Source organism: Lolium rigidum, chromosome 2 (assembly GCF_022539505.1).
Source record: "Lolium rigidum isolate FL_2022 chromosome 2, APGP_CSIRO_Lrig_0.1, whole genome shotgun sequence".
NCBI lineage: Eukaryota > Viridiplantae > Streptophyta > Magnoliopsida > Poales > Poaceae > Lolium > Lolium rigidum.
The window spans coordinates 291559832-291573726 of NC_061509.1; the positions used below are offsets into that span (position 1 = coordinate 291559832).

Below are 13895 nucleotides of genomic sequence, written 5' to 3' on the forward strand. Positions count from 1 at the left end.
AAGCAGCATCCCAAATAGAAAATACTCTGCCGGCTCACCCATACGGCAATGCCGGTGCCTATCGAAAAGCCGCCGGTGGAGATGCTCTCGATCATCCTCACGTCAATGATAGGCACGCGCCGGTGCAGCTTGCATACATTGAAATGTGACGTGCATTGTTTGTCAAGCATGAGACTGATCCACACATGTGAGAAAGGCTCGCTTTTATCCATTGAAAAGTAGCTACGCAGGCAAAACTTTGAAAATCAAGTGCAGATGGAAACGACATCTCTAATTTATTAGCATGCGAAAGTGACGTCGTGCACAATCAGGCTGATGGAGCTGGACGTTCCGCGTCGAACGACGATAGACTGCATGGTAGCCGGCTGATCTGTCGGCCATTAGTTTAAGCAGCTGGAGCAATCGATATTCGATCGATGTGAACGGTTCCCAAATATTCTCCACGCACACTGCACGGGTTTCCTATATAAATAGCAGGATGCACTCAGGTACTACTATATCGGGAGGAAGATGGAAGGCGCCCTGCTCTGTGCCGCCAACTACGCGCCGCTCACGCCCATCTCTTTCCTCGAGCGGGCCGCGCTCGTGTACCCGGACCGCCACGCCGTGGTGTCCGCCGCCGGCGACGCGCCGCCCCGGACGTGGAGAGAGACCCGGGACCGCTGCTTCCGCCTCGCCGCCGCCCTCGCCGGTCTCGGCGTCCAGCGCCGCGACGTGGTACAGTAGTACATATGCTTACCTTCTCCGGTTGCTTGTCCCCTCCCCTGTGAAGCTGCTTATCAATTGACTTTCTTCTCGTACTCGTGTGCTGCTGTTTGATTCTATAGGTCGCGGTCTTCGCGCATAACATCCCGGCGATGTACGAGCTGCACTTTGCGGTGCCGATGGCCGGCGCCATCATTTGCGCACTCAACTCGCGTCTCGACGCAGCCATGGTCTCCGACCTGCTGCAGCATTCAGAGGCCAAGGTCGTCTTCATCGACGCTGCACTGCTCGGGGTCGCCCAGGAAGCCCTTCACCTCATGTCCGTTGCAGGCGTCAGGGCCCCCGTTGTCGTCCTCATCAGAGGCGAGGTCTCAACGTCGTCGACAACTCAGCACGACTACGAGGAGATGGTGAGCGGGGGAGGGTCTCCCGAGTTCGCGGTGCAGTTGCCGGCGGACGAGAACGAGCCGATCGCGCTCAGCTTCACGTCCGGGACGACATCCCGGCCCAAGGGCGTGATCTACAGCCACCGCGGCGCGTACCTCAACAGCCTCTTCAGCGTGCTGCTCAACGAGATGGCGTCCAAGCCGGTATACCTCTGGACGGTGCCCATGTTCCACTGCAACGGCTGGTGCATGACGTGGAGCGTGGCGGCGCAGGGCGGCACCAACGTTTTCCTCCGCAAGGTCACCGGCGCCGCCATCTTCGACGCCATCTGCCGCCATGGCGTCACCCACATGGGCGGCGTGGCCACCGTGCTGTCCATGATCGTCAACACCGCCCCGGAAGATCGGCGGCCGCTGCCGGCAGGAAAGGTGTCCGTTGTGACAGGCGGCGCGCCTCCGCCGCCGACGGTGCTTTCCGGGATGGATGAGCTCGGGTTCCTGGTGATCCACTCATACGGCCTCACGGAGACGTATGGCGCGGCGACGGTCTGCGCATGGATGCCCGAGTGGGACGCGCTGCCGGCAGAGGAGCAGGCGGAGATCAAGGCGCGGCAGGGGCTCCAACACTTGGGCCTGGAGGTGGACGTGAAGGACCCGGCGACGATGCGCAGCATCCCGGCTGACGGGAAGACCGTGGGGGAGGTGATGCTCCGGGGCAACACGGTGATGAGCGGGTACTACAAGGACGCGCCCGCCACGGCTAAGGCGATGGCCGGCGGGTGGTTCCGGTCGGCTGACCTTGCGGTGCGAAACCCCGGGGACGGGTACCTGAAGTTCCAGGAACGGTCCCAGGACGTCATCATGTCCTGCGGGGAGAAGATCAGCACGATCCAGGTGGAGGAAGCGTTGTTCGCGCACCCGGCGGTGGCGGAGGCGGCCGTGGTCGGGCGGCCCGACGAGCATTCGGGTGAGACGCCGTGCGCGTTCGTGGTGCTGAGGAGGAAGAGGGAGGTGGAGGCGGAGGAGGTGATGGAGTTCTGCAGGGAGAAGCTGCCGCGGTACAAGGCGCCGAGTACGGTGGTGGTCGTGGATGAGCTGCCCAAGACGGCGACGGGAAATGTGCAAAAGTTGTTGCTCCGGGAGAAGGCCAGGGCCATGGGCAGCCTCTCCGATCCTCCACCGTCTCCCGTCCTTGAGGAGGAGCATGAAGAAGCACCCAACAAGGTGTAAACGCACTGTCTCTATTTTTCAGTTCGTCAGTTAACAGTCGAGACACTACACCTTGTCTGAAGCTTGTATCAAATGAAAACCAACGATCAGCTACAACAGCTCTGTTCCTTGTCATTGTTTAACACATCCCGAGTTCAAATCCCTTAATCAACACAAAGCCTACCTTTTTGCACGTCCAGTTCGCTGATGAAACGTCTGTCTTTTGTCCAATTCTTCAGTTAACTGGAGACTACACGTTTTCTCTTGTGAAGCTGGTATCTTGTCAAATCCAAATTGTAGCACATTGGTGCTGTTCCTTTGCATCTCGCCAGGCGACCTGTGTGCATATTCCTATTCCTGTTGCTCCAAATTCCTTCTCCTCTTTACTGTTTTAGGGTTCTTCCTTGCAGCACCTTTTAAAAACGAATTCAAATCAGCTTTTCGAAATCCTTTTGGTACAAACTTGATATCCTTGAGCATCAAAAAACATAATATTTATGTTTATAAAATTTGTTTCAACTTTTGAACAATAAAAACTTGACCACTTTATAAATTGAATTAAAATGCCTAAAACTTGCAAAATTCATAACTTAATATCTACACCTCCAAATTTAGTAAATTTTATATCCCTATGTTGCGATTCTGTTGTGCCACGTGTCCTATTCCACCTGTTACCCTATATGAGCCGTGTTACACCTCCGCTACATATTGCATGTTGTTTGTTGTGATCGCCCTTTCTTGTGAAACCTGGTGCATGGGCCAATGGTTGAGATTGAGAACGACGTGAAGGTGCATCGCGCCCGTGGCTTGCAGAGAACTGGCAAACCGCAACTCAGCAAAAAGTTACTGAGAGAACAAAAAAGGCCGTGCACATATTACGCTTAGCTAAAGCAACAACCTTTCACATTATGGAATCTGAGTAATACTGAACTTGTGGAATAGTGCAGAAAGATTCCATTTCAACTCGACAACTTTGGTTTGAAGAGCAACACCAGAACGCACCATATGTATTTGGAAGACCCAAAACTGTTTCCACTATACTGTACCTTCCAACACTGAACAACAAATAAATATAATTGGGGGCAAAATTACGAAATGATACAAGGTGTACCGGAAAATTGATTTACACTCTACTGGGAAACCTATACTTTCTGTAAATACAATTGAAGGCCGGTACATCTTCTTCGCTCAGGCCTTGTCGTATGTTACAAACAACATGGTGATAGGTACAATGCACGTACACAATAACTCCGTTGGAATCATGTATCAGCCTCTACAATTGCTGTATGCAAGCATCCTTGGAAATATGGAATCGTTCTAATTAGATTTTGCTCGTTTCCATACAATAACTGTACCGTCTGAATCAGACGAGGCCAGCAAATTTTCTCCATGGTTCCAGGCCACTCCAATTACTGGAGAGCCATGTCCCTTCAGGAATGTAAATGGCTTCATTAGTGCCTCACCTTGAGACCAAAGTTTGATATACGACAAGTAGATGAACAGTAAACATACCTGCAGTTTATTTACACACGAATTCTTTGGCCGTGCCAAATCGTAGAAGTAAACGTTTGAATCCCCACTCCCAGTAACTTCATATTCAGAAGAAAATATAAGTCAGCTACATTTTCAATTTTTACAGCAGTTAAGGAATGCACAAGAGAAGACAGACAAACGGGTAGTGAAGGGCACATGATTTATTTATTCTTGATAGAGCAAGCACACTCAATTGCCAAAGCTATTAATCATAGGTTGTTAGTTAGTTTCAAAAGATCAGCTCGATGGCCTTAAAAAGTTGCTCGCTCAGGAAAACTTGGAATGACGTGTCAACTACTCAAATGTGATTGTCTGTTGCGTCATTGAACTACAATTGTAACTAAGCATTCACAAATATTAATCAACAGTAAAACAAAAAAAAAATGAGACTGGCCAGGGCTAGCCCATGGCGGCGTATTTTTATAGAAGAAACACCATGAGCGCACAGCGTAATCCCTGGGGGGCTCGAACGCTGCCCAGCAGTATGCGATTAACAGTAAAACAATAACTGAGGGAAAGCAATAAAACTTGCAGTATAACTTGATTGCAAACTAATGGGAACAAGACGACCCTGAGATATGCATGGCCAGCAGTTTAAGTTCAGCTAACCCATATGAATCAACTACATATAGTTCCAACTTACCTATGAATTCCCCTTTCTCAAGGGAAAGAAGCGGGCAGAAAGAAGCGCGGATATTCTGCACCGTTGAGGCCAATTTTAGCGAGCATATGAGAGTCAAGTATCCTTGGGCATTTGTCGCAATGCTGAAATGATAATAATAAATACTAGTGAGGAAAAAGTGGAAGCCAGCACAGGTTAGACAAGACAGTAAAGGTAGCATACCTGAAAAAATACAGGTTTCCATCTTGAGCACAAGATAAAAGTACTGAACAACGTGCTACCAGAGAGAAGGTGCGGTACTGGATGGTTGTAATAGAAGATTTGCTCTTACAACTCTTGTTCTTATGACTTCTAGATAGCGACCCCGTGTGAGAGTTCACACTGATAGAGTATATGTAACCCTGTACATTTGAAGCACCACTTCAAAATGATAAACTTTAACAGTCCATATGAGTGTTGAAATTAAAAGTATAGGATACCTGCGCATCACCAGCAAAAATAAGCTGTCCAGTGTGATCTATATCCAAAGCTGTAACCGCATTATCAAAGGTGACCTTGCTGACTACTCTCCCAGTGCTAAAATTAATTGCCTAGATTAGAAATGGAAATGGATCACATGACCGTAAAAGCAAAGAAAAATGTGCTTCTAATTACATAAGTTGACATGATTTAGAACTATTTAATGAGTAGTAGTTACATCAGCTTAATTGAAATAAATACCAGAACAAACAAACAAACATATATTTCCATTATTATTTCAGAGGAGAACATTGGTCAGAGGACCAGCCAACAAGCAACATCTGCGAAAGGGATCTATTGCATATAAATATTTCGGAGCAACAGGGCATGAATTTTACATTGATTTCCCTGTTTGCATTGCCAACTAACAGCAAATTATTATTCACCTGCAATAAAGTGAAGAAAAACAAGTAAATATATGATACAGAAGATACTATATTATTTTATCATCACTGCAGACAGAAGGCATTGGTGCAAGAAATAGCAACCATGCTTTTCCAGTAAGTTTGTACTTACAGGATGAAAGCTGATACATAGCTGGGAAGAAACTCCATATACGACCCTGATACAAGTGCCTTTCGATATCTCCCACACTCTCACAGTTTTATCCATGGAGCATGAAGCTATGTACTGGTTATTAGATGAAAAATCAAAATCTGTAATGCAGTTAGAATTTGAACTCAGAAGATACTTGAACAATGAAAGAATGAGGTGTGCTTCGGTGTCCTCCCCCCTCCCCACTCCCAACTACTAAAGTTGAAGGAATTAGTGAGCCCACAAAGGGGTATCAAGAGATCCTAGCCATTCAAAGGAGGCCAAAGTTTGAAGAGGGGAGGACACCGAAGCAAAATTCATGATCCTATATTAGCATTAGCAATGAACATGGAGTCATTCGTTAGAGATAAACCATGGCATGGACTGACTCAATGTTTAACCTAACTAAATTTGCACTTTTTTGCACATACATTTCATAACCGAGGCCACCTGGCCTAAAGTAAAGGAGTGATAAAATGTTCGGAGGAGGGAACATGAGAAAAACAGTGAAGTGCAGCTTAAATTGATCACAATCCGTTTATATTTGAGAAAATCATAAAATATCATAAGTTCTTCATGTCTTACAAACCTTTCTAGCTAACACAAACCCAAATTTTTTTTAGTAACCTAGGTGTAGGTTTCAGTATTTCTAGCGCTTGAAGCCAGATAGTTTGTGAGATAATGAAGGTAGATTTACAAAAATACATTGCAAAGCACAATTAAGGAAATCTAACCTGTGATATCTTTAGAATGCCCTATTAATTTCTGAAGAACGGATGGTGGGTCAGAAACCTGGCAAACCGTCAAACTGCCATCAGATGAACCATAAGCAAGCACATCCGAACTGGCACGGCCAAATTTCAGTATCGTAACTGCCAAGGGTAAAATCAATAATGGATGAGCATACTACTCAATTGGCTCAGGAGTATGAGACTACCTCATCTTTGACAGAGAAGAAAAAGTATAACCATGAGCAAATCACCTGATGCTTTGCAGTTATCAAAGATGCAATGCATTCCAACAAACGAGTACGCGGGCTCGGCAAATCTGACATGGCGCTCAGGTTCACTCTGCTTTGAGCTGACGCTTACGGTGCGGCTTAATACACCGCTGTTACTTCTTAGGTCCTGCAGAGAAGAAGTTACATGTGTCAGCCTTCACACGAGGCTACATCAACATGTGGAAACACACTTTTTCAAGAGAAAAGGTATCCAAGCAAGCTTTCTTCATAATAAGAAGGAAAGCTAAAAGAACGAACCCGGATAGAACTCCAGCTGTCTACTTCAGATGTAGCAGGGGCAGCAAACCACCTTCCACTGGTCAATCAGAGCGCCCAAGATGTTAGATTTCACCTCGCGGAGCATATTGACGTGCTCAAAGGATTGAGATTAAGAGGAAACTAGTGGACGGGCATAAGCTAAAATTCCCAATTAGATTGATTAGCAAGATTTGGTTGTACGGTATGGGCATGGCAGGCAAGGAGGCAGACATGAATCAGAGGCGTCACCTGTTGCCGGGCGTGCTGTGGGCGCTGCTGGAGGCGGCGCCACCGTCGAGGCGGCGGAGGAGGAAGTTCCGGTGGGCGACGTAGCCCTTGCCGTTGCACCGCCACTCCTGCAGCATTCCATTGAATCATGCATGCATTGTCCCCAGCAAGAGCAATAAAAACGAGGATGATAGATAGAATTGGCAGGAGGAGGGATCTAGGAGCGGGTACCATGCGGTGGTGGAGCGCGGAGGGGGGCTTGCGGCGGAGGAGGAAGCGGCGGAGGGCGGCGTAGTCGGCGTCGGGGCGGGAGGAGGAGGAGGAGGAGGGGGTTGGGGGCTGGAGGACGCAGCTGAGGAAGTCGGGATCAGTGGGCCGGGAGGGTTTAGCGGTTGCCGAAGCCGGGGCGGGGTCGGCGGCGGGGGCGGAGACGGTGGAGTCGTCGGCCATTTTTTCCGGCCGCGTGGTGCGTGCGTGCCGGTGCCGGTGGCTGGCGCGCGCGCCGGGGAGAGATCAGAAGGGGCGCTTGGATCTCGGGCGGGCGTACTAACACGGACACGGAGGACCAGCTGGCAATGTGTCTTTTCTTCTAGTATTTTTTATTTTTCTTTCTTACATTTTTCTTTTTTCTTGTCCCTGCGCGCGCCGGAGCTGGGAGTGTGCTTCGGGCAGCGGGCCGACTTAAATGGTTTTGGTCGTGCCAACCAGTTCACGCAAACATTTGGGTACACTCCAGTGGAACGACGCACCGACAGATTCGTACGGATTGATCTATCCGCTTTACAAATTTGGGACGCCGATGCGTCGGGCCGGATAATTTATGTGCTTCCTCCCTAGAAGATCATGGTCCCTCCCGCCAGTGGTACACACATTCCCTCCAAAAACCCTTTCATAGAAATTCGGCCAACGAAAAAGTCAACGGAAGCGATGGATTCCGTCGCCATGCCTGCCATGGCCACGGCCACCGCTGGGAAGAAGCAGGATCATGCTCACGGACTTGGCTCGTGGATGCCGATTCCAAGTCCAAGGTGTTGGAGGCTGAAGCCAAGATCATAGCCGAGAAGAACCGGATCATGCTCACGAACTTGGCCACCATCACCAATGTCGTGCAAAGGGCTTGTATCGAGAAGAGGCAGAAGATAATCCTTGCCCGCGATCATTAAAGGATATTGGCATAGATGGTTGCCATTTTGGTAAAAGTGGCCATTTTTTGGGTGAAACTTGCCACTTTTTAGATATATTGTAAGATATTGTTTAACTTTGCACATTCTACAGATACTTGCCACCCATTGGCGATGCCTCGAGGGCAAAGACATGTTTGCCACATATTATGCTTCTCAATTGCTATGTTTTTGTGTTGTAATTTCAAATGGAGTTGGCCAACTAGCAAGCGTTCAGCGGACTGAATGGATCGTGCCGTTGGATGCTCTGTCCGGGCAGACCGGACCGCGCGACGCATCGTGTCCACGAGCTGACCCAAACGGACAAAAACGGACCGTTTGGGTCGCCGATTTGGGTCGGTCCGCTAAAAATGCCCTAAGAGAAAAAAACAAAACATTACTTCATTTCTGTTTCCAAATACTTCCTCTGTTAATCTTCGCAACTTTTTCTAGATATGGATTAATATATAACTAAAACATATCTATATATCTTCGTATCTAGATAGACTTAAAAATCTTTTAGGAATGGAGGGAGTATAAGATATTTTGAGTGTTATATCTAGCAACACAGTTTACAGTTTACGGTGATTTTACACTATGACGCAATTTCGTTAGTGCTAATGGGATCTTCAAGAAGTTGGGTATGTGAAGCCCGATTTTCGATCCTTCGATGTGTCTCAATAAACTTTTAGATCAGGTACTATCAGGTTTCACATGGCTACCAACATTGTCATACTTAGAGTCTATTTTCTCGCAAAGAGATGGAAGAGTCATTTTAGGGATTGAGAAATAGAAACCTTTGGAAGATCAAGAATGGTGTAAGAAACATGTTCAAAACTTAGGAACCATTGCCGAAGAAGATCCCTTTAAATAGATCCCCAAATCCAAGTGTTATGTAGATTTTGCGCCACTCCTAAAAATCCAGGAGATGCCTGAAACTTCCAAGGCACACTCCGGAGCCTATGACGCAACAGTGCACTCGACTGGCCATGATCATACTTCCTATAAATGTTCATGCGTTACTCGCGTATTGGAGGCACCTGAGAGGGGCAAATCGATCGAGTCTCGTTCCACCTGCACCAGTAAATTCCATCGTCCGCTTTTTATGCGAACCGTCCGATGCGGTAATTTTTTCTGAGCCAAAGATTCATGGAACCAGCTGCGTGTGGGGGGCGCTAGTCGGAGACAGCCGCAGGTGTTCGTCCGCGTTACCTTCTTTCTCCTACCCGCGAGGGCAGTAAAAACCTAGATCGCGGGGCACCCAATCCCCACGTCTCCTCTCCTCCCCAATCCCCGCTTCTCCTCTTCCCCAATGGAGCTCAAGGGGCGGTGGGCGCCTCCTCCTATTCTCTCTCGTCCATCTTCCTCTTCATCTCCCATCCCCTCCATCTCTCTTCCTCCATGGAGCTCCAAGCTCTACAAATTGAAGAAGCAGCGGGAGGAGCGCGCACACGACAGGAGGGGGCGCCACGGGTTGGTGCAGCGGATGGTGGCCGCAGAAGACGATGGTGCGGCCTCAGGTGGTGGACGGTGGTGCCTGCCGAGGCATCGACGCGGCGGCTTGGCGGTCAGAGCCGCATCGGTCGTTTCCTCGGGGCTCGGTGAGTGCCTCCATCTCTACCACTTCCCATTCGCACGAGGGCCCCTTTCAATGCCTCCCCCTCTCACTCCATTGCATATGCTATTGGTAGGCTAGGCTTTGTGCAACTCAGAGACAACAAGGGCGCCCTCCATCCAGGGCCGGCCCATAGGGCGCTCGCCCCGGGCCCTTAGCAGCTAGGGCCTTGGCCTAGGATTTTTTTTTTCATACTTAGTACGTTTATATTACGTATATGTAGGCTGTAGAGTTTGAAATAATTTTAGAAAATAAAAATATCCTAAGCTATAGTTTACCATCCTTCTTACCAAACATATATTTCAACAATTAGCCTTAGCCTTTCCAAATGTCCAGAACAACACCGATCCTCATAAATTTTCTCCGATTAATTCTAGAGATGCATATGTGTATACATGTATACACAAGTAGCTATTGGTAAAAATAAGAATTATGGTATATAGTTCGGCCAATCATTTGAAATAAATATTTCAAACGTCTCCGCCAAGATTTTGGAGACTATGAATATTTCAAGTGTAAGTATTATTTAGTTTATTATTGGAAAGGGAGCCTAAACTTAAGGCTTTTCCAAGCCTTGCCGATAGGCGCCTCATGGCTCGCTCAGTTCGCTCGCGGAGTTCTTAGATCAGTAGATCTGGATAGAGTCTCGCTCATAACCTACTATTTTTCTTGCCGAATACAAATATGTTTCAAGTCTTCTGTGTATGAGGGAGATTGTTAAGGGGATACCAATCATGCCAAAACTTTAAGTAATATATAAAAAAATTAGCTTAAATAGATATCTTTAAGAATTTTTCCACGGTAGGGGGCCATTGCCCCCTCCCCGTCCTAAGAAAACTTCGGTAATGTGAACAAGGAGACCTTCATGTTGTTTCGTCCTAGGCCCCCGGAAATCTATGGACCGGCCCTAATTGCACCGCGAACTCGGGAGTCTCTCCCCCGCTCACTATGTCTTCGTAGTCCTGCTGAGTTGGCGACGATGTTGAGAGCTCGCCTCTGATGAGGACGACAACGGGGGCCCTGGCGCCTGCAACGGACATGAGGCGGAGGGCTCCCTGGGCGACCCCGAGCAGTGCAGCGTCGATGAAGACGATCTTGGCCTCGGAATGCTGCAGCATGTTGGAGGCCATGGCGGCGTCGAGACGCGAGTTGAGTGCGCAAATGATGGCACCGGCCATCGACACCGCAAAGTGCAGCTCGTGCATCGCTGGGATATTATGCGCGAAGACCGCAATCTGTAGAATCAAAAAGCATGAGTATGAGAAGAGGAGGGGAATGAAAAGAAAATCAATTAATAAGCAGCTTCACAGGGGAGGGGACGAGCAACCGGATTAAAGGTAAATATCTGTACCACGTCGCGGCGCTGGACGCCGAGACCGGCGAGTGCGGCGGCGAGGCGGAAGCAGCGGTCCCTAGTCTCTCTCCACGTCCGGGGCGGCGCGTCGCCGATGGCGGACACCATGGCGTGGCGGTCCGGGTACACGAGCGCGGCCCTCTCGAGGAAGGAGATGGGCGTGAGCGGCGCGTGGTTGGCGGCATAGAGCAGGGCGCGCTCCATCTAGGGCCGGCCCATAGGGAAGGGCATAGGGGCGCTCGCCCCGGGCCCTTAGCTAGCTAGGGCCTTGGCCTAGCATTTTTTTGCATACTTAGTACGTTTATATTACGTATATTTAGGCTGTAGACTTTAAAATAATTACAGTTTACCGTCCTTCCTACCAAACATATATTTCAACAATTAAACTTAGCCCTTACAAATGTCCAGAACAACACCGATCCTCATAAACTTTCTCTGATTAATTCTAGAGATACATATGTATATACATATATACACAAGTAGCTATTGGTAAAAATAAGAATTATGGTATATAGTTCGGCCAATCATTTGAAATAAATATTTCAAATTGTCTCCACCAAGATTTCGAAGACTATGATTTTTTCAAATGTAAATATTATTTAGTTTATTATTGAAAAGGGAGCCTAAACTTAATGCTTTTCCAAGCCTGTCCAATAGGCGCCTCATGGCTCGCTCAGTTCGCTCGCAGGGTTCTTAGATCAGTAGTTCTGAAGTAAAATACATAGCTGGTACTCAAACTTGTCGGTTGGATTCACATAGGTCATCATACTCTGATAATACCAATTTACGGTGACTAAATACGCACCAAGGTTCATCTACGGTCACTCGTCTCATGTACAGCATTGTACTTGGCGAGGTGGCAATGTGTTGACCAGTCCCAGTTGTGGGTTTCTTTAGCAAAAAAGCCCCTTAACTAAAAACAACCACTGGTAGAAAAACGGTCTTCCATCCGTCCCCATTAGTCCCAAAAATATACGAACCGTGACTAATGGGATCTTTAGTCGCGGTTCGGGAGGCGAACCGCGACCAAAGGCCTGGGCCCAGGGCGCTCGTTGGCCAGCTGGTGCATGGGAGGGGCTGGTGCCCGAAGGCCTTTAGTCGCGGTTTGCCAGGCCAACCGCGACTAAAGCCCCTCCCCTATATATACCCGTTCAGCACACTCACTTAGCCATTTGGTGCCACTTTCTTCACAATCTTCACAAGTGGGTGGTTGGTTTGATTTTGGTTCCTCTTATGCATAGAAGGTGTTCGATAAAATGCCCGAGAGATAGAAAGAAACATGATATGAAGTGTCCGAGCCACACTTGAGCTTTCTCATTTATTTTTCCTCGATCGCGGTTAGCAACTTGAATCTTTCATGTGTCATTGATAAAATATGCATGTGTGTAGTTCATTGTTTAATTTCTATTATTTCTAGCTAGTTAATTAGTTTAACAAATGCATGATGGTTAATTATATACTTTATATAATAATAATGCAGATGAATCGGTAATGGATGTACGGTAACCGACTCTCCGGCGAGTTCACTACGGGTTAGAAAGATTTCCTCGTAGTGGCTAATGCGAACAAGTAGGGGGGTTTTGTTACCTGTCCATGTGTTGGCTGTAAGAATCAGAAGGGTTACTCTTCCTCAAGAGAACTTCACCTGCACCTGCTTCGGCACGGTTTCATGCCAAGCTATAATTGTTGGACCAAGCATGGAGAAAGAGGGGTTATAATAGAAGAAGATGAAGAATGGGATGATTTCATCGATGACAACTATCTTGATCATTTCGGTGATACTTTCATGGAGGATGCTGAAGGTGGGGAAGGTGAAGGGGAAGGTGAAGAAGAGGCACGTGATGAGCCCGCTGATGATCTTGATCGGACCATTGCTGATGCACGGAGACACTGCGAAACTGAAAAGGAGAGGGAGAATTTGGATCGCATGTTAGAGGATCACAAAAAGTCGCTATACCCCGGATGCGATAATGGTCTGAAAAAGCTGGGCTGCACACTGGATTTGCTGAAATGGAAGGCACAGGAAGGTCTATCTGACTCGGGATTTGAAGATTTGTTGAAAATGATGAAGAATATGTTTCCAAAGAATAACGAGTTGCCCGCCAGTACGTACGAAGCAAAGAAGGTTGTCTGCCCTCTAGGTTTAGAGGTTCGAAGATACATGCATGCATTAACGATCGCATCCTCTATCGCGGTGAATACGAGAATTTGAATGAATGTCCGGTATGCACTCGCATTGCGTTATAAGATCGAGGCGATGACCCCGGTGACGATGTTGAGGGCCGTAAACCCGGGAACGGGGTTCCTGCCAAGGTGATATGGTATGCTCCTATAATACCACGGTTGAAACGTCCGTTCGGGAACAAAGAGCATGCCAAGTTGTTGCGATGGCACAAAGAGGACCGTAAGTCGGACGGGGAGTTGAGACACCCCGCAGATGGAACGCAATGGAGAAAGATCGACAGAGAGTTCAAAGATTTTGCAGCTGACGCAAGGAACATAAGATTTGGTCTAAGTACATATGGCATGAATCCTTTTGGCGAGCAGAGCTCCAACCATAGCACTCGGCCCGTGACTCTATGCATCTACAACCTTCCTCCTTGGTTGTGCATGAAGCGGAAGTTCATTATGATGCCAGTGCTCATCCAAGGTCCGAAACAACCTGGCAACGACATCGATGTGTACCTAAGGCCATTAGTTGATGAACTTTTACAGTTGTGGGGTAGACCTGGTGCACGTGTGTGGGATGAGCACAAAGAAGAGGAATTTGAC

General features: G+C 48.0%; 2 protein-coding genes across 2 annotated transcripts; one reads left to right on the top strand and one right to left on the bottom strand.

The window, feature by feature from the left end:
• The first annotated feature begins 510 nt into the window (after positions 1-510).
• LOC124691133 (butanoate--CoA ligase AAE1-like) lies at positions 511-2321 on the top strand. Its single transcript, XM_047224409.1, has 2 exons — positions 511-717; positions 828-2321. The coding sequence occupies exons 1-2, from the start codon at positions 511-513 to the stop codon at positions 2319-2321; spliced, it is 1701 nt and encodes a 566-aa protein (XP_047080365.1).
• Positions 2322-3361: 1040 nt separating this feature from the next.
• Positions 3362-7444, bottom strand: LOC124691134 (WD repeat-containing protein 13). Its single transcript, XM_047224410.1, has 12 exons — positions 7226-7444; positions 7016-7122; positions 6767-6824; positions 6491-6635; positions 6243-6380; positions 5491-5630; positions 5313-5360; positions 4935-5045; positions 4678-4856; positions 4477-4598; positions 3813-3889; positions 3362-3728 (listed from the first exon to the last, which is right to left on the bottom strand). The coding sequence occupies exons 1-12, from the start codon at positions 7442-7444 to the stop codon at positions 3618-3620; spliced, it is 1455 nt and encodes a 484-aa protein (XP_047080366.1). The 3' UTR covers positions 3362-3617.
• Between the last annotated feature and the right edge of the window lie 6451 nt (positions 7445-13895).